At 36.9% G+C, this 24,014-nt stretch overlaps 1 protein-coding gene across 1 annotated transcript in view; it reads right to left on the bottom strand.

The window, feature by feature from the left end:
* TPO (thyroid peroxidase) overlaps positions 1–24,014 on the bottom strand; it is a 206,482-nt gene that overhangs the window by 44,107 nt on the left and 138,361 nt on the right. The window contains exon 14 of the mRNA XM_027840445.1: positions 10,112–10,211. Within this exon, the coding sequence (XP_027696246.1) occupies positions 10,112–10,211 (100 nt within the window). The remainder of the gene's footprint in view (positions 1–10,111; positions 10,212–24,014) is intronic.

The raw sequence follows: 24,014 nt of genomic DNA, 5'->3' as shown, positions 1-24,014 counted from the left end.
GAAGAGGATTTTCAAGCATTTTTGGTGAAAAGACAAGAATCCAGAGAAATCCCAAAGATAACTTTATTTGACCAATTGGAAGGAGCTCATGCAGTGCTAACATTCTAATGAGTAGGAAAAAATATCCCTTCAGAACTTAAAGTCTTCAAAGTGTATTGGGAGAATTAAATTAAAAAAAAAAAAAGAACATACAAAAACCCCCCAGAGGTTCTTGTTGGTGTATGATCACTGTTCTAAAGGTTTTAAGAGGAGAAAGAGAAAGGTAGAGAGTAAAAGGAAAAATATAATAGTGTAGAAAGGGAAAAGGGAAGAAACATGTTATTTCTCACAATTGGGGTATGTGAGAAGAATATACATACATTAAGTAAGGGGGTAGTGAGCATCTGGTTACTTGTCTGAAATGAACAAAAGAGAGATAAGTACATAAATCTTCTTTGGTGTAGAAATACATCAAGCTGTTCTTAAACTGAAGGTCTCCATTCATGATCTCATTTGCCTGCTGAAAGAAGGCATAATTGTAGCGTTCCATAAGGTACTGTACCTAGGGCTCAGGCCACAGTCCCACAGGCTGCTGTGCCTCAGTGAAAAGCCCTCTAGTCTTTAGTTTCCTAGCTTATGTTTCCTTTCCCTTGTTTAGTTGAAACACTACTGTTGTACCCAGCTATTCATGTATCTACTTCCTTCTCAATTCCCAAACTTCCAGAATGGCAAAAGTCCATACCATTACTCATGCTTCCACAGCTGTCTGTGTGCCCATCTCTTAACTTGCTACCTTTCCACGGTAGGAAACAGTTTCTGTTTGAGTCTGCATCTCTCAGAAGCCCACGTAGCCAGACTCTGAATTGTGCTCCCTGCTTGTAAATATCTGTTTCAAAAGTTGATTACCATAGGATAAAAGTGAAGCTGATAAATTTATTTATAGGAGATCCATCCCAACTTATTTGAATAAATACTGATGCTGAAAAAAAGGAAACTGATAAAAGTAGAGATATTGATGTTGATTGGTATTTCTTATGGAAATTCAACAGATGTAATTACCAAAACAAGAGGTCCAAAAGAGCCTCCACACATACTTGGTTATGGAACACTTGATCTTAGCATGTTGAGAAAGTTAACAAACAAAGACAGCGTTGGTTAACATACAGACAATCAAAAAATATTATAGGGGACATGACAGAAGATTCTAAGTGGCATTGCTTCACAGAACAAATGACTAGAAGGCTGAGATGACAAGCCTATACTGACTGAGGATCAGTGAGGCAGATATGAAGCTATCTGACCAGAATTTTATTTGTGAGAAGATTGGTGCTTGGGGCAGCTAGGTAGTGCAGTGGATAGATCACTGGGCTGGGAATCTGAAAGACTCACCTTCATGAGTTCAAATCTGGCCTCAGATACTGACCAACTGTGGAGATTCTGGGCAAGTAACTTAACTGCATGTTTGCCTCAGTTCCTTCATGACCTGGAGAAGGAAATGACAAACCACTCCAGTATCTTTGCAAAGAAAATGCCAAAATGCACTCATGAAGAGTCAGAAACAACTGAATGACAACTGATGCTTGGGTGTAAGACATAATTCATGATGAGAGAAGAGACAAAAATCCTGGAAGGAGAAGGAGGTAGAAGAGAGACATAAAGTACCACATGGAGAAAGAGAATGAATCATGATGCTAAAGTTCTGAATTGGTGAATATGGAAAGTTTAACTGGAGAAGTGTCACATTTTAAGTTCAGGTAAATCACATCCTATCATAGAGGAGATAAAGCAGTAGAGTCATGGACTTGGTTGTGGTTATAGTTAGGACAGAGTAATGGTCAATGGCTATAACCTGAAAAAAGGAGAGCTGCCTCCCTAGGATCAAATATAAAATCCTCCATTTGACTTTCAAAGCCCTTAATAGCCTGGATTTTTTTTGTCTTACTAGTCTTCTTACATCTTAGTACCCTTCATACACTTTGCAAACCATGACACTGGTCTCCTTAATGCTGCTTGCACATGGCATTCCATCTCCCACTCCAAGAGTTTTTACTGGTTTCTCCCCCGGCCTGGAAAACTCTCTCTTATCTCCATCTCACAGTTTTCCTGGCTTCCTTCAAGTCTCAGTTAAAGTCCTACCTTCTGCCAGAAGCCTATCCCAGGGCTTCTTAATCTTCTATCTGAGATCACCCCAAATTTATCCTGAATATATCTTGTTTGTATAGAGTTGTTTGTTTGTTATCCCTTCATTAGACTGTGAACTGCTTGTGAACAGGGATTATTTTTTGCTTTTCTTCATGTCCTCAGTGCTTAGCACAGCATACATACTTAATAATACATACTTAATAAATGCTACTTAACTGACTGACTGAATGACTGATTATGCTGTGGGATAAATTAGTGGCAATGCAAATATTTTTGGGAAATAGTTGCTGAGATTGTTTTAAATGTTTGTTTCATTTCCTTTTCTGTTCAAATTAGATGCTCTTGAGTTATCCAATGGTTTGCTTAGTTTGTTGCTGTTAGTTTGGTAATAACTAAATATTTCAACACAAGTCGACATTAGTGGTCCTCAGTTTCCCACTATAGTAGAGACTCAAGTTTTGACTGAGGTCAAAAAGCTTGCCAGATAACCCATGAGGATTTCTAGAATGGAATGGCAGACCCACTCTGAAAAGAAATAAAAGAGAAAATCTAGATAACCACCATGGTCCAAAGTCCTCTTTACCTTTTGTCTGGTTGTAGGGAGAACAATATGGAAGCTACTGCAATAATCCAGACAAAAGGTGACGAGGACTTTGGACCATGGTAATTATCTAGATTTTCCCTCTCAAAGCCTTCATTGACACAGCTGACAAATTGGTATAAATAAAGCATTGGTCACTTAATGAACTTCAGTGATTCTTCACTGGCTCTAGGATAAAATGCAGACTCCATTATTTGTTTTCTAATGCCCTTCACATTTGGCTCCTAATTATCTTTCTAGGCTGAGGTTACCCCAAATTTATCCTGAATATATCTTGTTTGTATGTAGTTGTTTTCATGTTACCTCTTCATTTGACAGGGAATTGCTTATGAACAGGCATTATTTTTGTCCTTTCTTCATGTCACATTACTTATCCCAAGCACTATATCTTCAAGCCTAACTGGCCTATTTGCTGTCCTCTCTTTATAAAATTCCATCTCTTGCCTCTGGGCCTTGGTTTAGGTTGTCCCTCATGACTGGAATGCTATTTTTCCACTTCTTGGGGCTCCTATTGACCTTCCTTCTAAGATCAGTTCAAGGCCTTTCTTGATTCCCTCAGATACTGCCTCTCAAAATTATGTTTATTTAGTATATATTTAATATTTACTTCTCTAATGCAATGTATTGATTGGATTCTCTTAGTTGACTATAAGCTCCTTGTGGGCAGAGTTTGTTTCTTTTTGCCTTTGTAACCACAGTGCCTAGCACAGAGCTTACCACATAGTAGCAACAAAATCAATTGAACTGGAAACAGAACAATAGGCATGGATAGATTGACAGAACACATGGGTTTCTTCAGGGCAGAGCTTATCCCGACTGAGATTAGTGAAAGGCTATGGAAACTGTGAGCCAGGGATTCCAAACAACTAAATAGGTAATGGGACCTACACTATATGGCTTTCAATTTTTCTAAATGTGTGGGGCTTAGTGAAACCCTAAACTTAATCAGTAACTTCTTTCACCTCTGAGAGGACCTCTGGTGGAGTTGGAAGACTTGAAGAAAGTTGTCCAAGCCCCTGCTATGCTACTTTCTAGCTCTCTGATCTTGGCCAATTCCCTTCACTGAGTCTCATTTTCCCTCTTTTTATAAGTGAAGGTACTGGACTAAAATGATTATAAGTTTTCTTTCAGCTCTAATAATTATTCTTTTCTTCTTTGAGTCTATGAAATAACTAGTTTGAGTTGTCCATCTTTATAGTTCCAAATAAGATGCTAATGATAATATGTACTCTGACCTGGGTTGGCACCCAACCCTTCTTGAAATGGGTGGGCGGGTGGCCATTGTACCAGATGGACCCTCAAAAAGCAACTTGCATATGTGAATAGTGAGGGCAGATTTCCAAACCGGGGACCTTGAAACAGCATCACCTGCTGAGATCCAATGCTCAAGGAACATGTCCACATTATTGCAGTATGTGGTTGAATTAGCATGGTTGGATTAGCCTGGGAAATCAAAATAGCTTTCACAGCCAAGAGCTGGCAGGAGAGTAGGTTTCATCTTTCTCCTGGCCAAATAACATTATGTTTCTGTGGAAGGGGGAGAGAGCAATAGAATAAACCTATTGTGCAGGATTTAGAGAGGGATGGGACTTTTGCGATCATCTGGTCAAAACTTGCTCACTTTATAAAAAGGAAAACTGAGGCCCAGAGAGGAGAAATGATTTGACTAAAGCCTCCTTGACTTTTCAAAATCAGTTTCAGAGGTTGCTAACAAATGATTCTTTGGGCAAAACAAAACAAAACAAAAAAAGCAGAAAAAAGCTGGGGCCTCTTGGTAAAGAGACAGCTAAGAAAATACCACAAATGGAATTTGCAAGGAAGACCTATATGTGGTCTTTTTACCCGGCAATTTCCATCCCAATCAAATTTTCCCCTGGAATTTATTGATACATTTTATTTTAAAACAACACTTTCCAATAAACACTTCCCAAAACCCCTCTCTAGAAAGTACATTCTGTGAAAACAGTTAAGCAAAACCACCTAGCAGTATGATTGTGATTAATGTTACTTGTCACTTTCACTTTTGTAGTTTATGATTGCTAACAGAAAGAAAGTGTGTTCAACTTTGGTAGGATGACAACATTGTTGGGTTGAACACGAGCTTTGACCCCCATAATTGTAGGCTTTATTTACATTGTTTTAGTGATTGTGTATATTGGTCTTTTGATTCTGATTTCTTCACTATATGTCAGTGCATACAAGTCTTCCCATGTTTCTCTGACCTGTCCATTCTTTATGGTACAGTTTTAATTTATAACATTCATACACCAGATATAGTGGAACCAGCATTTATTTTACATAGGCTGAAATGATTTTCCTTTCAGGAGGCAAAGCTACCATCCTTGGGATTTGGTTGGTTCAGAAGATGAGGGGGATGAAAAGCCCAGCCTATGGAGAATAAGGGTAACTGAGGTCTGACAAAATTCCTACTGCCCTGTGGAACATCCTTTGATCTATCTTTGTTGCTTTGGTAAAGAAAGAGGGAACGATCACGTATTTTAGTAATGTTAGTTGTTCTGATTTTTTATTATATGTAAAGTTATTTTTATGATTTTTAGTGTTTTTAAGTGTTCCATTGTATTTCAATCTCTAAACAGAATCACTGGATTGTTCTGAGTCAGGCCTAGTCCAGAACACACTAATATATTGAGTCATTTCCTAAAAATTGGGCACATATTTTTCTTCAATCTTTTTATTATCACCAATAACAATGTTATAAATGTTTTCATGAATAAAAAGTCTTTTCAGCTAGGTGGCGCATTAGATAGAACTCTGGGCCTGGAATCAGGAAGATGTGTGTTCAAAACCAGTGTCAGACATTTACTAGCTGTGTGGGCAAGTCATTTAATCTCTCTCTGACTCAGTTTCCTTACTTGTAAAATGGTGATGATAAGAGCACCTGCCTATCACTCCTGTTGTTAGAATCAAATGAGATGCTTAACACAGTGCCTGGAACATGATAGGCACTTAATAAATGTTCCTTCCTTCCTTCCCTCCTTCCTTTTCTTGTTATCCATAATCTCCTTGAAGTATAGTCCCAATAGGGTCCATTTTTCATCTTACTAAGCATGCACTGTGTGCTAAAAGGATCTAAGTAGACTTACTAATGCAAGGAGGAACCTGTCAATCTCAGGAATATGTTGCAAACAGACTGCAAGCTCCCAGAAGACTGTGTTTTATTTATTTTGCAACCCCTGAAGTGCAAAGTGCAGTCAACAGATGCTTGTAGAATGGATCTGATAGCTTTGCTAATAACATATATTCAGGTTCTCAGTAAATATCTGTTAAATGGATAGTCTTCTTTTCCTGGATTTACTTGATTTTATAGAAAGTTCATGATAGCCTTCTCAGGTCATTCAAATGCTTATTATTTTGTAAAAACAAAATTGGGATGATAGATTTAGAGCAAGACATCATCTGATACAATCTCCTCCTCATAATAGACAGTATTAATTTAATTCTTTAAGGTTCGCAAAGCACTTTCTATACATTATCTTATTTTATCCTCAGAAGAGCCTTGTGAGGTAGGTGCATGCCTTCATGAGTCCCCCACTCCTTACTTTTCTCCCAAGAGGGATTTGGCTTGCTTTTCTTCCCTGCTAACTCTGTAGCTCCTTCTTCCATCTTATTGCTACAGCTTTCTCTAAACTCTCCCATTGATCCTGACTTCATGAGGGAACCCTGGAAAAATTTCATGAGACTTTTGTACTCTCTAGAGTAGGGAGAGCACACCAAACACAGAGCTATCAAAGACTGATTAGGATAAGTTCTATCCTTCATGGTTCCTTTTAGTGAGTATGAGTTTTATAACTTGATGCTGATTTTAAATTTTTGTTTACTTAAGGTCTATTTAATAATATATATTCATATATATACATACATGTATATACATACATACATATACATATATACATATATATGTGTGTATTTTATAGCTGGTTGGGGTGATTCAAATACTCTATCAAAAAGATTACTGTGTGTCAACTGGAAGTACAAAGATAATAACGAAACAATCTCCATTCTCAAAGCATTTAAATTCTACTAGATTACTCTGATTCTTTGAAGTCGGTAAATTTTGGATATTAAATAAGTCTTAAAATAAACAAAAAGTTTTCCTGAATACCTAATGCTAGAGACACTTAATTTGGGAAAACCTAGACTAAATCCAGTATGAGTGCATTCAAAGCAGTGATAGACTTATCTATATACCATCCAGCTCTACCTAATCACAAGGACTCTCTGAAGCTCACGTTCAAAGCTTGTCTCTCCCTGAATTTCTCATCATTTTCAGTTGAGTTATACTGAATGTCTACAATTCCCTGAAAAATTTTCACCTTCATTGACCTATATTAGTGCAGACCATATATGTAGTCCTAAAAGGATTAGATCTGAACAGAAATGGAAACCAGAGGACAGACAAGAAGACTCTATTGCAAATGAAAAAATAATCCTTACTCTTCTCTGGCTAATGATGCTTAGCATTTTCCCATAGATACACCCAACCATGAGCTGAACGAAGGAGAATCTGACAAACTACTGCCTAGGAAAGAAGCCTAGGTTTGGGATGATCAAATTCTGCATTTGAATCCCAACAATTATTGTTATTATTATTGTTACTGTTATTATTATACTTTGGGCAAGTTGTTTTCTATCTGTGGACTTTTCCTAATTTGTAAAATGAGAGGGTTGAACTATGATCTTTAAGGTCCTTTCTAGCTCTTAAATATATGATTTTTCACATATTAATTTATCAATTCTTTACTATACAGTTTGGAGCAATGCTAATGTCAAGTTAACTTTGCTGCAGTGGAATACATATGGGTTCTGGTGTCAGAAGATCTGAGTTCAAACCCTAACCTTGCCAATTATTACTATACAACTCACATTGTCTCTTTGGGTCTTGGTTTTCTCATTGGTAAAAATGAGGGCGTTGGATTTAATGAAATAAAAGTCCTTTGCAACTTTAAATATGTTATCCTTGTGTTTCCAAATATATTCCCCCCTTTCTCTACAGTTTGGATTTTTATTTCATCAAGAACTTACCACTCATGGATCTTCTAAAAATTATTTAAAAAAGAAGATATGAACTTTAAGCATCCTCAGATACTTTTCTTTAAAGCATGTAATTATCCAAGGGACCCATAACATGCCCATTTCAGGTAAAATCAAAAAATATCTATTAAACATCACTGTGTGACCAGTACCTTGAGAATATAAAGAAGTGGAAGTGAAAATGGAGTAAGGGCAAAGAGGTCTCTCTGCCCTCAAAGAATTTATCATGTAATCTTTCATCTTTAGATACCAAGAACTCAATACAATTCTTTGCATATAAGAAGTACTTAATAAAAGTTTAATAAGTATAAGTAATACCTAATGTATACTGAAATGGGAGATAGCCCTTGTCCTTAGGAGTTTGGAATTGAATTGGTGAAATGAAATGCACATGGCAACTACAACAAAAACAAATTCAACACAGTATATGATCAAGTATTGTGGGGTGCGTATAGGAATTAAATGAAGAGAAAGATCTTTGTAGCTAAGTGGTCATGAAAGACTTCACAGAAGAGATGGATCTTTAATAAAGTGTAGGAGGGTATCATAGGTGACAGGCAGTCGTTTCAGGTGTAGGGAACACCATGAGAATGAGAGTGTACATTTATGTCATATTTATAATTATAGAATACTAAAAAGTTAAATGGGGGAAGAGAACTTAGAGATCCTCCAAACCAACCACCTCATGTTACAAGTGAGGAAATTGAAGCTTAGAGATGTGATTTCACATGGTCTTGTGGATTTAATCATCATTTTTATGAAGATCACACACACACACACACATATCCCAAATGGATATATATATAACCCAAATATATTATTGTGAAATCTAGTCCTTAATTTACAACAGATTGCTGTATTGCTCTACCTGGATATCTCATTGGCATCTCAAACCCAACATGTCCAAAAGAGAACACACTATTTTCTCTACTATTCCTGCCCCTCCTCCAACCTTCCCTAATTCAATTGGGGACATTACCATGTTCCCAGGTACCTAGTTTTATAATCTTGAATTTATTCTTGATTTATCCTTCTTCCTCACAGCCTCACTCCCTACTCTCTGACATCTCCCAATCACGTTCAAGATCCTGTAAATCCAATCCATTGCCAAAAATTGTCATTTTTTTCTGTATGTCCTCTTCTCTCCACTCACATAGCCACAACCCTAGATCAGACCATCATCAATTTTCACTTGAACTAATGATTTCTCTCTCCTGGTTCTCCTTTTATCTATCTGACCTCTCCTGTCTCCTTTGATGGATCTTTATCCACATGACAGTTGCTAATTGTAGGGATCTCCAAAGGTTCTGTCCTGGACCCTCTTTTCCCTCTATATTATTTCTCTCGATGATCTCATAAGGTCCCATGGTTTCAATGATCATCACTTTAAAGATGACTCTCCAATATACTTATCCAGACCTAACCTTTCTCTGACCTCCAATCTTGCATCTCCAACTGTCTATTAAATATCTTGTACTAGATGTCCCATAGACATTTAAACTCAACATGTCTAAAACTGAACTCATTATCTTCCCTCACCAGACCCTCACCATCTCCTAACTTCTGTATTATTTTCAAGAGTTCTCTCCCCTCACACTCCTGTCATTCAGGTTTGTAACCTACGTGTCATCCTCAACTCTTCACTCTCACTTCCTTCATAGCTAAATAGTTGTTAATTCCTGTTGTTTCTACTTTTATAGCATCTCTTGTATGTATCTCCTTCTCTCCTGTGATATTGCCACCATTCTGGTGCAGACCCTTGTTATCTTATTCTTGGACTACTGCCTCTTGGTTGTTCTCTCCAATCTATTTTCCACTCAGCAGTCAAATTGAACTTCCTAAATCACAAGTCTGATTATGTCACACCCTTATTTAACAAACTTCATTGGTTTCTTATTATCTCCAGGATCAAATATAAAATCTTCTTTGTCTTTGAAAGCCCTTCATAACCTGGCTCCTTTCTACCTTTCCATTCTTCTTAAACCTTGCTTTGTCTTCCCACATATTTGACATCCCTTAACTTTTAATTTGCTAATGATACTCCTTTTCTGGGGACCTCTGCTCAACATTTTTATTCCAACAAGACAGAATTTCAATAATCTAGTTCTCTGGATCCACTAAAGATGTGCTAATGACCACTCACACTTCTATTTTCAACATAATGAAGGGAATGAATGTCTAATAGGTTGTACAAAATAGCCTGGCACAGAAATGAGTCTGTGGTCCCTACAATCTACTGGCTGCAGAGAAACAAAGAGACTTAATTAATGACATATTCCAATGGAGAGAGAAATTGCCTCCTGTTCAGACTAACAATAGGAGAAAGCAGATATTTACCATCTGCAAATCACCATCCAGGTAAGCACCATCAGGCCGATGATCATGATGGCACCCAAAATGATGGATACTAATGATCCTCTGGGGAGTCTTCCAGAATCTAAAACATGAGAACAAAACAGAGGGCTTTGGTGAAGGAAGGAGCCTCTTAACACTTACGTGTCAGAGCTGTCAACAGCAATAATCACAAGAACATATTTACTCATTTAACTTATTTTTATTGGATACCTATTTTGTTTAGAGAATTGAGAGCAGGGAGAGACAAAAAAAAAAAGAAAAGGGTAGCTTTCCTACACTTATGGGACTTACAGTTTAGTAATAGCTGACATTTATATAACACTATAAAGTCTGTAAAATATTTTATAAGTATATCATTTTATTTGAACCTCATAGTGACCCCATGAGGCAAAGAGCACACATATTATCCCCATTTTACAAATGAGTAATGGAGGCCCAGAGAGTGACTTGCCTGTAGTAATGCAGCTAACAAGTGGTAAATGTGGAATTTGAATTCAGGTCTCCCTTACTCCAAGTTTAGCATGCTACTCATTTTACCATACTGCCTTCATTTTCGCTAGGGGAGGTATGTAAGCACAATACTATAATACATATCTGAATATGAATGTGAAATCATGAATTTAAAGCTGGAAGGGACCTAGAAATAAAAAAGTAACATAAATCACAATGGGATTTTAGAAGCGGGAAAGATTACTTCTTTCCTGAAAGGGAAAATCATGGAAAACTTCCTGAGAGTTATAGTCTTTGAATTTGGTTTGGAAAGATGGGTAGAAATTGGACAAGTGAGTTTGAGAGGTTTAAGAGCAGAGTAAGGAGGGCATTCCAGGTAGAGGAAATTATGTCAGCAAAGGTGAGGAGTCATGACTCAGGACAAGTTCTAGATATGGCAGGTAGTCGTGTTTGATAGGAGTGGGCTTCTTCAGTTCAACATTTTCTTCTGTATCACATATTTTCAAACCTTAATTTCTGGATTGGAGCTTTGTGCTTGGGAAAGACTCTGCTTCCTCTAATACATTTGGATGGTATGGGCAAGCACTACTTGGCTAAGTTTAGATTCTTTAGGAATTCTGAAGGAATTCCTGGGTTTCATCTCAGTCTGGTGACTTGACTTGGGTTTTGGCCTTGACTTCTTCCCTGTCTCCTTGCACTGTCCTGAGCCCAGAGTTGGCTCCATTCCTTATTGTGACCCTGGAAAGCACCAACCAGATGTTGTCTGTGCTGACTTTTTCTCCTACTGTAGCTCCTGCTGCCAACTGCCTGACTGCTTAGTGGTGGTCCAGGAGTTTCTCTCCTGACATATTTCAGGTGAGATAGCCTGAATATGGTGCTTCCTGGTTGCTATTCCTGTTGTATCTTAATGGGATGCTTGAGCCCTGTGATAAGCAGTGGTGTGACCTTGTCTCCAGCTCTGGGTCCATGCTGCTTATATGCTTTACCATCCACTTTCCTTTTCTTCTCCCTTCAGAGTTTCCTTAGGAATCTGACAAACTTTCTTCTCCAGTCCTGCACTAGAGAGAGGAGCTCATCACTGTTTCCGTTTGGTTTTCTTTATGGTGCATTTTTAAAAAGTTTAGCAGAATATTTATGGGTGAATCTGGGCTCCTTAAAGTTCTGACACACCACCAATTTCCCACAATTCTACTTTTTGGTATATTGAAAAAGACTTTTGACTTGCTTATCTTTTGAGATGAAATTAGAATATGCTTTTCCCTTATCTATAACTGGGATCAGTTCTGTTTATGAAGTTTGGGGACGTCTGGGTATTACTGCTGCCTGTACCCTTCTTTTTGATAAAGTTACAGTGTAAACTAGATGGGTATTACTTGTTAGTATTTGTTCTATGCCTCCACTAGAGTGCTTTGGCAGCCTTGTAAACAATTTGATGACATGTATTGGAGCCAGGTCAATTTCCTTCTGTCTAAAGCAGGTGGAAATCTTATTGCATCACTGGAAGCTGTGCTGAGTATGCTTGATATAGAGTATCGAATCTGGTGAACAGAATTCTGTAGGGAGAAGAAAAATAAATAAAAAGCAAGCCTTAAATACAAGGCAAGAGGATTATATAAGTGAAATTGTATCAGAATATCAATATGATTGGATTTTCTTTTCCACAGAAGCAGCACACTGAAAATTAAATATTTGTGAAGAATATTTTACAAATTTACTAAGAATCTTTGACATAATAGAGCCCCAGAATGAAAGCCATTAAGATAATGTTGAAGCAGTTCTCTGAGCTATAGGTGAAGTGATTATGACTTTATTACAGAAAAGAACTGAGTGACACAGCAACAGAATTTAATTCATAACCTGAAGTAGAATGTAAACTTCCTGAGGACAGGTAATATTTTAATTTTGTCACTATTCAAAGCCCCCGTGTTTTAAATCCCTTATGTATCATAGGCACTTAATAAATGCTTAATAAATTGAACTCACTATTTGGTGCATTGAACCTACTGTGGCTTTGAGTTCAGAACTCAGTTATGGTCCCAAGTTTTTATATAACTCTAAACCTAGGCACTGAGCCACTTTGAAATCTTATTTTTCAGTTAACTACTCTAATTGCTCATTGTGGAATGAAGGTGATGCCAGGTTTTGAATAATGACTTGTGATCTGAGGAGTAGGCTCAGCTAAATTTTATCTAGAGTGGCTGCAGAGGGGTGGGGTGAATGTTTAGGGCTAGACAATTCATGAAGACCACTTCTGTGGTTTTATGATCTGTATTCGTGGAGAGATTACCCATACTGGTGAAATCACAGGTCCTTGAAGTATTGAAGCAGGAACTAAGAAAAATGACCTGAGCATACAGGACCAACAGAGTCCTGGACACCTAGAAGGTAGTCAGTAATTCAGGAAACTTACAATTTTTATCAAAAATGACAAGGTGCAATGAAAAGGAAAATGAGGAAGTGGAGCTAAGGTCTGAAATATCAACACAATGGAGGGCCAGTTAGCCTCTTGCAACAGACCTTATTAGACACAATTTTCATAAAGAAAAAAAATGAATTAAATAAAAAGGCCTCTGCTGTATTTTTCCTAGATGCACCCCAAGCAATTCTTTCCCAAATGTTCTATATGATACTTCCTCTTTGCATTACTGATTGATTTTTAATAGAAGTATATTTTCTAAATATATACTGTTATTTTACCAGCCTTTTTATCTATTATGTTACATAGCTAAATAATTCTGGATGCTATCTCCACCAGGTCTCATTAATAGATATGAGGTCGTCATGTTAAGGTTTCTACTTCATCCTGTTATATTTAATATATCAATGCTCCATTGGAGTTAAGATGTCATCAAAGGAGGTGCTCCTTCTGTTAGTGTACATCACAACCCATCCCTGTCTCCTTCTCCTGTGCAATTCTTGGACATCTTCTCCCAGAGACCTTCTGTAGAGAAGCTGCCTGACATGCAGGAAGTTTTCCTCTAGGGCTTTTTATATTTGGGGGCTCCCAGTGCAGCGCATGAGCTATGTATCTGTGATTTGCAGTTATAGAGTCTCCTTATCATAGGTGTTAATGATCTAGAACTGGAAGGAACCTTAGAGGTCATCAAGTTCAAACTTCTCATTTTATAGATTAGAAAACTGGGGTCCAGAGGCAAGTAACTTGCCCACGGTCATGCAGGTAGTAAATAGCAGAGTCAGGTTTTGAAAATGGGTCACTGAGAGAGGCAGTGTAGTGTGGCAGAAAAAAAAAACCAATGTATAAACAGTCATATATTTTCAGTTCAAATCCCAGGTCTGCCACTTACTCCCTATGTAATGTTGGGTAAAATGTTGAACCTCTGGGCCTCAGTTCAGAGGGACTTTGGGACTCAGCTGAGAGGATTAATCTAGATGTCCTCTAAGGTCTTTCCCACCTCTAAATTTAATCTCATGACAATAAATGCAAATCTGTTTCAACAATATCATGTTGCATTTATTTTTTAACTGTTCTTTTCTTTGATGATATCCCTTTTCCCACTTCTTGTGTATAAGTCATTACTGGCAATAGGCTAGAAGCAACATGTATCCAATATGCATCACTCCTTTGTCCAAGGGGTCGATCACAATTTTGATTCTTTGGTAATATGAGGAGTCAATATTTTCAATAACAAAATTTTGTTTTGAGAGCTTTTTCATAAAAAAGTAGGGCTTTGTCACCATGGAATGTTTTGAGGTCATCAAAAACACTGCACAATTTCCCAAAGGCAATTCAGCTCACTTCTTCCTCTTATTTAACTCTAGGTTCACCTCATTATCTATTTCAGTGCCTGTTCCAAATAAATGTAGTGATGAACTCTTCAAATGTACTGTCATTCTGTGTCATAATAATTTTTATCCATTTAGATTTTCCTATATGGGCTGTTAGGCTGTTTTCTTTTGAGTAATTAATGGCCCTTGAGAAAGCTCTGGAATGTTCTGGAGGCATCAAGCAAGTACAATATCATTCACAAATAGGAATGACTGGATGATTTTACCATAGGCAATCCCTCTGCTATTTGGATCTTGCACAAGATTACAATGGCAAACACCCCTGGAGAGTAAATATCTAACTCTTTTATGATTCAATTGATGGTAAAAATGACAAGGTAGGTGTATAGAATTATTTCTATTTTTTATTATCAAGGAATGTCATATTATGTTAACAAATGTATGAGAGATTTTGTAATGGAGCTTAAAGTTTCATTTCTCTACTAATCAGTTAGTCAAAAGATATTTATTAAGCATTTATCATGAGCCAAGCACTAAGCTATGCACTGGAAACTCAAAAAAGGCAAAACTACTCCCTTCCTCTAAAGGAAATCAGATTCCAAAGGGGGAGGCAATAAATCAATCAATAGATACATGAAAGATACATACAAAGTAGATGGAAAATAATCTTAGAGGAGAAAGCTCTATAATTGAGAGAAATGGCAAAGAAATGACATGGAGCTATGTCTTGAAGGAAGCGAAGGATTCTAAGAGGTTGAGGTGAATAAGGAGTGAATTCCAGGCCTAGACTTGAGTTTGAATCCAGCCTCAGACATACACTAGCTAACTTTGACTCTGGAGAAATCACCTGAACTCTGTCTGCCTCAGTTCTTCAAATATAAAATGGAGATAACAATAGCACCTACTTCCCAGGGTTGTTATTAGGATAAAGATAATATTTGTGAAGTGCTTAGCAAACTTTAAAGTATCAGATAAACTATTATTATTAATAGTAGATAAGCTATTATTATTAAGAAAATGGGAAATATAGGAAGGAACCAGTCTGTAAAGAGCTTTAAATGTCAAATAAGGGACATTATATTTAATATTAATATCCAGGGAGCCACTGAATTTTTTTTCCTAATCAAAAAACAATAGGCAATAGGTAATCTTATTTCTCTACACCTTTTAGTCAATTATGTCATTCTAAAGATGACTTGTTAGCTATTGAGAATCATTTGCAAAAGATTTGCTGTTCCTTTTTTATGTTTCTTGACACATGCTTAAATAATTCTCCTAAAGATTTTATAAGGTGAGAAAGTAGGGACATAGGACTTTAGCTACTGATGTTCTCTTGATCATCCTTTTTGGGGGCAAAAATATTGGTTTTCATTCGTTCCAAATCCATTTTTTTCTAACTACCCACAAGTATTTGTAAAAATTGCCCAAATTCTCACAGCTAAAAGCATTTTACTATCAAATGCCTATCTTATACAAGACACTGTAGAGGCTAAGAAGAAATGTACGACATGGGCCTGGCTCATAAGAAGCTGATTATCATACAGCAGACTTCAAAAGTATAACATTAGAATATAGGAGAGAGACTCAGAGACAAGTGAGACTTTGTTTTCCCATTCCTGTCCTCTTCTCCCCTTGGTCCATGTACCTCATATTTATCTCATTCTTTAAGATTTATATGATCTTTCCTCACATCATCCTTGTGGTATAGGTAATACAAATGTTAACCAACCTATTTTACAGATGAGGAAACTGAACCTTAGATAATAAAAGTGAGTTGCCCATAGTTGCAATGGCTTAAAAGTTCAGAATGGGAACTCGAAGCCAAGTCTTTAGACTCCTGAGTCCCTCACTCTCTTCAATATACAGAATAGTGTAATAGAAAAAGGTCTAGCTATTGAGTCAAAGTAGCAGATTCCAGTCGTGTCTCTTCTGTGTTATCTTGAGCAAGTCACTTAACTTCTTCAGGATTCAGCTTCTTTGTCTGTGAAATCAGAGCCTTGGACCAGATGGTGTTAAGGCCCATTTCACATTTAAATCTATATGATTCACAACCCTGTGATCTTATGAACATGGAATGAAAAAGTAGTTATAATGAACTGGAAATCTTCACAATTTTAGGACCACTTTAGTTAGAAGATTGAAATCCCTGCAAGGTTGCAAAATACTGTAATAATTTAAAAATCACTGTGAGCAGCACAAATACAAAATCTCAATCATTTTAAAGTTTCAGCTGTTCATTTTTTTTAAAGGATAAACATATGAGTTTGGGAAGAACTCAAGTTGCATTCTCACTGTGGCTCACAGACTCATTAGCAAACTTACCATGAGTTTCCACAGTGTTTAATAAAAAGTCACAACAACACTGCTTACTACTACTAAAGCTCCCTGAGTGCAGTAGCCCTAGGACAGGAATGCTAAGTAGCAACACTTCTAGGGCATAAATTAGAGCAGTTATTTATCCAAATGGGGGAAAAGATACTTCTGGATAAGAGTCAATGAGCCCAGTTTTTTCCTACCATACTCCATTTTCCTGCGTCCTGAGTATGTGTTCTTTCTCTATTTGGCTCCAGCTATCTATCAATGGGTAGTAGAGAGTTGTCTATATATGAGTCTGTTACTCTGTGTCTTTGTTATGATGAGCTGACTTTTTTTCTTGGCCTTTTGCTACATAGTTGGAAAAGTAACTTGTTTTTCAGGGATGGAAATGGTCCTCAGTCATTCATTCTTAATTTATTCTTTTTTTTAAAAAAATTAAAGTTTTTTCTATGCCTTTTGCTTTGAGATAAATTAACCAATAAACATTTATTAAGCACCTACTATGTGCCAGGCACTATAATAAGTGTTATATAAAAAGAAGCAAAAGACAGGCTTTTCCCAAGCTTCTTACAATCATGGTCCTTTCGGATACACCCCTATTTCTTCCCTTTCACCAATGTGACTTCCCTTATAACAATAACAAAAATTTACTGACACCTTAATGAAAATACATTTTTGTGTGTGCCAACAGTCTACTCCCTCCCTCCATGGAGAAGTGAGAGAGGTATTTTCTCATTTCCTCTCTAAGGCTAATATTGGTCAGTATAATTATACAATGTTAACTTTTGTTTTAATGTTTTTAAATAATAATGTAATCAGTGGGTACATTGATTTCCTAGTTCTACTAAAATCATTTTGTATTAGTTCATAGAAGTCTCTCCATGTTTCTCTGAATTCTCTGAATCAAAATGTGTTCTCTCTTAGAGCAGAACAATATTCTATGACATTAATATACCTCTATTTGTCCAGCTACTCCCAAAACAATGGGCACCTAATGTTTTCCGAGGTCTTCTGCAAACATAAAAACTACCACTATGGATGTTTTGTTATATACAGGACTTCTCTGTCTTTTACTTCTCTGCAGTATATTTGCAGTGGTGGGATCTGTTGTTCAAAGCTTATGAACAGTTTTCTTGGATGGGTCCAAATTGCTTTGCAGAATAATTACACAGGGGCAGATAGGTGGCACAGTGGATAGAGAACCGACCCTAAAGTCAGGAGAATCTGAGTTCAAATCCGGCCTCAGACACATAACACTCACTAGCTGTGTGACTCTGGGCAAGTCACTTAACCCCAATTGCCTCACCAAAAAAAAATTGTTTAAAAAAAAAGAAAAATTACAGCAACTTATACCTTAGTAGAGGTGAACAAGAGAGAGTCAGCTTGGGGGAAGGATCAGAGACTAAGATAAAGGTCCTGTCCTTGATGAGGAAGATTTGTTGTTGTTGTTGTTGTTCAGTTGTTTTAGTTGTGTTCAACTCTTTGGTAGGGTTTAATGACTTGCCTAGGGTCACACAACTAGTATCTGATGTCAGATTTGAACTTGTCTCCCTGACTCCAGGCCCCTATCCACTATATCACCTAGCTGCCCAATTGGGAAGTTAGAGGATGCCAAAGTCAAACTTAGATAAATTCAGCATGGAGCTGATCCTATAGACTGTTTTAATTAAAAAACACACAACTCTTCTCTTGCCCTACAGGATAAGGAAATGAATTATAAATGTGACTTTAAAAACTCTCAGAATATTATAGCTTTTAATGATTAAGTTAGAATCTACTACATTGTAATGAGAGAACAGGCACATCTCAGGGATGATCAATATCCATGTTGAGACGAGTTCTAAAGATCAATATGATCAACACTTTTCAGAGTGACAAAACATACCCTGAGCAGTACATCCCATTGGAGCAGATAAGAGGGTTTTTGGTCTGGAAGGTTTTTCTCGAGAATTTTCTGGCTGAAAGTGATATGAAAAATGATTTAGAGGGGACAGCTAGGTAGCACAGTGGATAGAGCACTGGCCCTGGAGTCAGGAGGACTTGAGTCCAAATCTGCCCTCAGACATGTAACACTCACTAGCTGTGTGACTCTGGGCAAGTCACAGCCCCAATTGCCTCACCAAAAAAAATGTGATTTAGTCCAGTGGTCTTTAATTTACGTTACCAATGTAACTTCATAGCACTTATCTACTTGCACACACAGAATCACATAGTTTTTAGACCATCTGCAATCATAAACTTAATTCTTATTCTTCTAAATGTGAGCTCTTTGTTCAGTGACTAGAGGCACTGAATCACATCAGCTTTTACATCTGAGTTATCAATAAAACCAAAATATAAATGGAAAGATGCCTCATAGATTTTCCTCGGAGAGGCAAATAAGTGAGTTTGTGGTATGGGTTTTTATCATGTGTCCAACAGCAACAATAAATATCATTTCATGGGACACAGCCTTTTTCTATTTCAGGGCTCATGAGAAGCATTTGCAAAAAGTCTGCCATGACGATAACAATAATTGAATTGACATCTGACCCAAACTAAATCCACATGTACTTTAATATTCAGTTCCTTTAAGGAAAAGATCACAGGTGAAAGCAGGAAGAAGAAACTGGAAAAAACTAAGAAATAATTGAGTTAGATCTGGTAAACAAATGAATAACATCATACAAAAAAGAAATGGTTAACATTCTGGAAAATAAGCAATTACTCATATAGGTATAATAAAAATGAGATCATAGGCCTGGAGCTAGAAGGGACCTTATATACCATCTAGTACAACCATTTCATTTTACAATTGAAGAAAAACCGATGCCCATGAGGATCAATTGGCTCACCCGGGGCCACATTGGTAGAAAGTGTCAGGTAAGATCAGAACTTTTGGCCTCAGAACCAGTGCTCTTTTTGCTCTAACTCATTGTCTACACTGTGATATTACAGAAAAAAGAAAATCATGAATAGTATTACTATTCAAAAAGATTAGTAAGAAAATGTCAAGAGCTACCAACCCATATGACTACTTTTCCATCTCTACAAAATTTTATTAGAATAACCTGTACAAATATAAAGGGTATTCTTGAAAAAGGTATGGGAAGAAAATAGTCAGACATTTGCAAATGACATTCTACAACAGCTCACATCTTTATGGTCACTTAATTGTCTGAAAGGTATAAAGAGTACATATTGGATTTATTGTTTGTTTACTAAAAGATGTAGTGAATTTTAGAAGGATCAAAACACCACCTTGAAGGCTTCATTCCTATAAGCAGTCTTCCACACAAATGTCAAAATCATATATAATTTCTTAAAAGTTGGAGCAACAAAAAGAATTATTTGATGACCCCCTGATTTATTAAGCAAGGCACTTAACAAGGAAACGTAGACCAAAGATGCTTGCTTTTGCCATGGAGAATATATAGTGTAAAGAATAAAGAAGTATTTCCTATAGGTGAGGGCCTGTTTCCTGTTTTTATTGTTCTGGCTATGTCAAGCCCTGGATAATTGCAATGCCTCTTAAAATATGTATATCTGTGTCTATCTATGTCTGTCTAAGTCTGTCTATCTATCTATCTATCTAACTAAAATCTCTCAAAAAGAGTGTGACGTAACTATCCAAAACCTTGTGGAAGATGTGTAGAAGTACATAAACAAAAGTCACACAACATGACAAATCATGGAGAGGTTGCAATCAACATCATTACAAGGGGAGTAGTATGATGGATTTAGATCTAGAAAGGATTTTTGAGATCATCTAGCCCAACCAGATCATCTTTCAAGGGACTTGACTAGAATAAAGTCATAAATAATGAAGTAACAAATGATAGAGTCAGAATTTAAGCCCAGATTCTATCTTTCCAAATTCAATATTCTTTCTGTTGTCCTACCCACATAGATTAGATTATCAGATTAGATACTGCAATTTGTAGCATTGTCTTTCTTCACCAAGATCTGTTAATCTAATTACCTTTTCCCCTGAACAAAAGAATTCTGGAATCATAGGATGTAGAACTTGATGACCTCTCATGTGATTTAGTCCTACTTTCTGATTTAACAATTTAAGAAGCTAAGGATCCAAAAGATGAATCAATTTATCCAGTCATACAAGTAGTATCAGAGTTGTATTTGAATCTAAATCTTCTAATTCATTCTGAATCTAGTGCTACCTCAATCATACCATACCATCTAAATACTCAAGTATATGAAGAGGAACTGCAATACCTCTATTCTAGCCTATAATTTGAGTTTTGGGATGTTTAACCTAGTACAAAACCTCAGTTTTTACAGAAAGGGGGAACTGGTGCCCAGAAATGATAAGTGACTTGTCCAAGGTCACAGAATTAGTTCTGTTGGATCTGAGACTATAATTTGAAATAAAACAAAACATCTGAGGCTTTATATAAAAGATATAATGAAATGAATGAAGTGGCTGAATCTTAATGACATATAATTATGTGGGTGTTTTTAAGAAGATATTCAGGAATCTGCTTTAAGATTACTAGGTGAGCTGAATTAATCAAGCTGCAGAATGGATGTCCAAGGAAAAATGTATTTAGTGGCCTCTGATCATGGTACCAAGTAACTCAGATAAAATGACTCAAAGACTGATTCATAGAGCTATGAAGAGTCAGGAATCTGTTTTCAAATGGGCAGGAAGCATAATTCGATCTACTGAATTAAAAGAGACCTGGGATATGGTTGCAAATGGATGAGAGATCTGGATGGTTATCCTCCTTCAGAGAACTGCCCCGGGGCTGGAAGCAGTGTGTTTCCATTAGAGCTTTAAAGGCATTGTGATTCCATAGGGGGAGGGCATTGGACCTGAATTCAGAGGTAGTTGGTTCTGCCACTTAATACCTATGTGACCTTGGGTAGATCCCTTCATTGCTCTGAGCTTCTTCTTATCTGTAAAATGAGATGGTTATGCTAGATGTATACTAAAGTCACTTTGAGCTCTGATGGTATGACTAAATTTCAGATAGATTCTCTATGTACTAAGGTGGATTCCAATTTTGATAAATAAGTAATTTAACTTCTGCGGTTCTCAATTTCTGCATCTGTAAAATAAGGTTGATCTGGATGACTTTTCAGTTTGTTTGCACCCGTGATTTCATTGCTTTAGAAAGCTTGTGGTGTGGAAACTTTCCCCATGGATACAAATCAACAAATTGACTGGAAAATGTTGTCTTAGAACATTATTTGGTCTCATAATATCATCGTTTTAGAACTGGAAGTACCCTAGTCCTTTTTAATTAGATTAATGCTAATGATCACTAAGCATTTGGAGGTTAGTGTTGTTCAAATTAAGGAGTGGTTTTAGGAACAATTCAATTCAATTCAATCCAATAAACCTCTGTTAAGCACTTACTATGTGTGAGGCACTGTGCTTAAGTACTAGGAATACAAGAAGAGGCAAAAGACTGTCCCTGCCTTCAAGGAGGGCAATCTAATAGGGGAAGACATGCAAACAAATATATACAAAGCAAACTTATGCAGAACAAATGGGAAATAATTAATTAGTTGTTGTTGCTGTTGTTGAGTCCTTTCAGTCATGGCCAGCTGTGAATTCATTTGGGATTTTCATGGTAAAGATACTGGAGTGGTGTGCCATTTTTTTCTCCAGCTGATTTTACAGATGAGGAAAATGAGGCAAACCAGGTTAAATGATTTTCCCAGGGTCACACAGCAAGTAAGTGTGTGGGGCCAAATTTGAGCTCAGGTCTTCCTGACTCCAGTCCTGGTGCTCAGTCAAAATACTTCTCTCTTTAGTTTGAATTTGGGAATTAGAATTAATAATAAGCTTGACATTCTAGACCTTGGGGATGCAAAGATGAAAATAAAAATTATCCCTTTTCTCAAGGGGTTTACTTTTTATTCTAAGAGAAAACATGTACATATATGAGAATATATAAAAACAAGGTATAAATATCAAGTTAATGAAAATATATGCAATAAATGCAAGAAAACTTTTTGGGGAAGGAATTAACAGCTAGACAGAGATAGCATTTATAATTCTGGGTACGGAATAGCCCAACTCCCTTAATTAGCCTTCCTAAGAAAGGAAGTACAACTTAGGTGTTAGGTCCTATATAAAGTCATTTAGCACATACTAGGTTATTTGCACTCTCTCTCCCTTAAAATTACTTTGCATTTCTTTACTTGTCTACATGTTGTATCTTCCCCCTCACACTACCTAAGGAGACTCTAAGCTCTTTGTGGGCAAGGACGGCTTTGTGTTATTGCCGTTGTAGCCACAGCATCCAATACAGTTCCTTGTACATAGCTTAAAAAAAGCTTGCTAAATTTTTCTTTTAATACATTTAATTCCTTGTCTCCAGCATGTTAGAATAAAAGAGAAAAAGAATATAGTAGCAAAAAAAAGCCCAAAGGCGGCTTAGAATGTATATGATTTCCTCTCTCAAAATAACTAGTGATATTCCTCCTACTCAGGGTGGGGATGATTCAGTGAATCCTTGGGCCAGCTTAAAATAACTGAAACATGAAGCACACTGGTAAAGAGCAGGCTGGATTCATGGGAGAAGTCAATTCCTTCAACAGAAGGCTTTGGCAGCTCCCACCAACCTTGTCAGGGAAATGTTTGTTGAGTGGGTGAAATGTGACATTTTCTTGGGCTGAAACAATTATTCTACATTTTATTATGAAATATCCACAAGGGATCAGTGTTTAGTTAAAGATAAATAAAACAAGAAAGAATGGCAATGTATATAGAGGTAGCAGTGGTTTAGTGGGAAAAAGAACTTACTGGGTGAGACCTAGTTGATCTGGGTTCAAATCGTGGTTCTGATGGGTACTTCCAAAAGAAACCAAGTGGGAAAGAGCAGTTTGCAGCTAGGGGGTGCAGTGAACAGGGTGCTGGGCCTGGAGTCAGGAAGACTCTTCTTCCTATCCTGGGCAAATCAATTAACCCGGCTTGCTTCATCTATGAAATGCATTGGAGAAGGAAAAGGCAAATCTTCTAATATCTCTGCCAAGAAAAACCCAAATGGGGTCATGAAGAGTTGGACACCAGTGAATAACAACAAGAAGTTTAGTTTACAAAGGGAGGCACTTGGAATCACAAAGACTCCAATTTTCAAAGCTTGCCTGACACTTCGATGAATCATTTGGCTTATCTCTGCTTCATCTTCTTCATTTGTAAAAGGAGGAGACTAATATTTGTAATAGTTATTTCGTATGATTGTTGTGAGGAAATTTTTCAAACACTGTAATCTAATAAAAATGTGACATTGTTTTACTATTTGACCCTGGTCAAGTCACTGAACTCTTATTCAGTTTTCTCATCTAGTGCAATGGTATGATAATATTTGAAATATTGGATACCCTGTAAGCATCTTAAATTAAATATGCCTGAAATAGA

The sequence above is a fragment of the Vombatus ursinus genome, unplaced genomic scaffold (assembly GCF_900497805.2).
Source record: "Vombatus ursinus unplaced genomic scaffold, bare-nosed wombat genome assembly UNPS02014841.1, whole genome shotgun sequence".
NCBI lineage: Eukaryota > Metazoa > Chordata > Mammalia > Diprotodontia > Vombatidae > Vombatus > Vombatus ursinus.
Note: the sequence above shows the minus strand (reverse complement) of the source record. Positions and strands in the feature narration are given on the sequence as shown.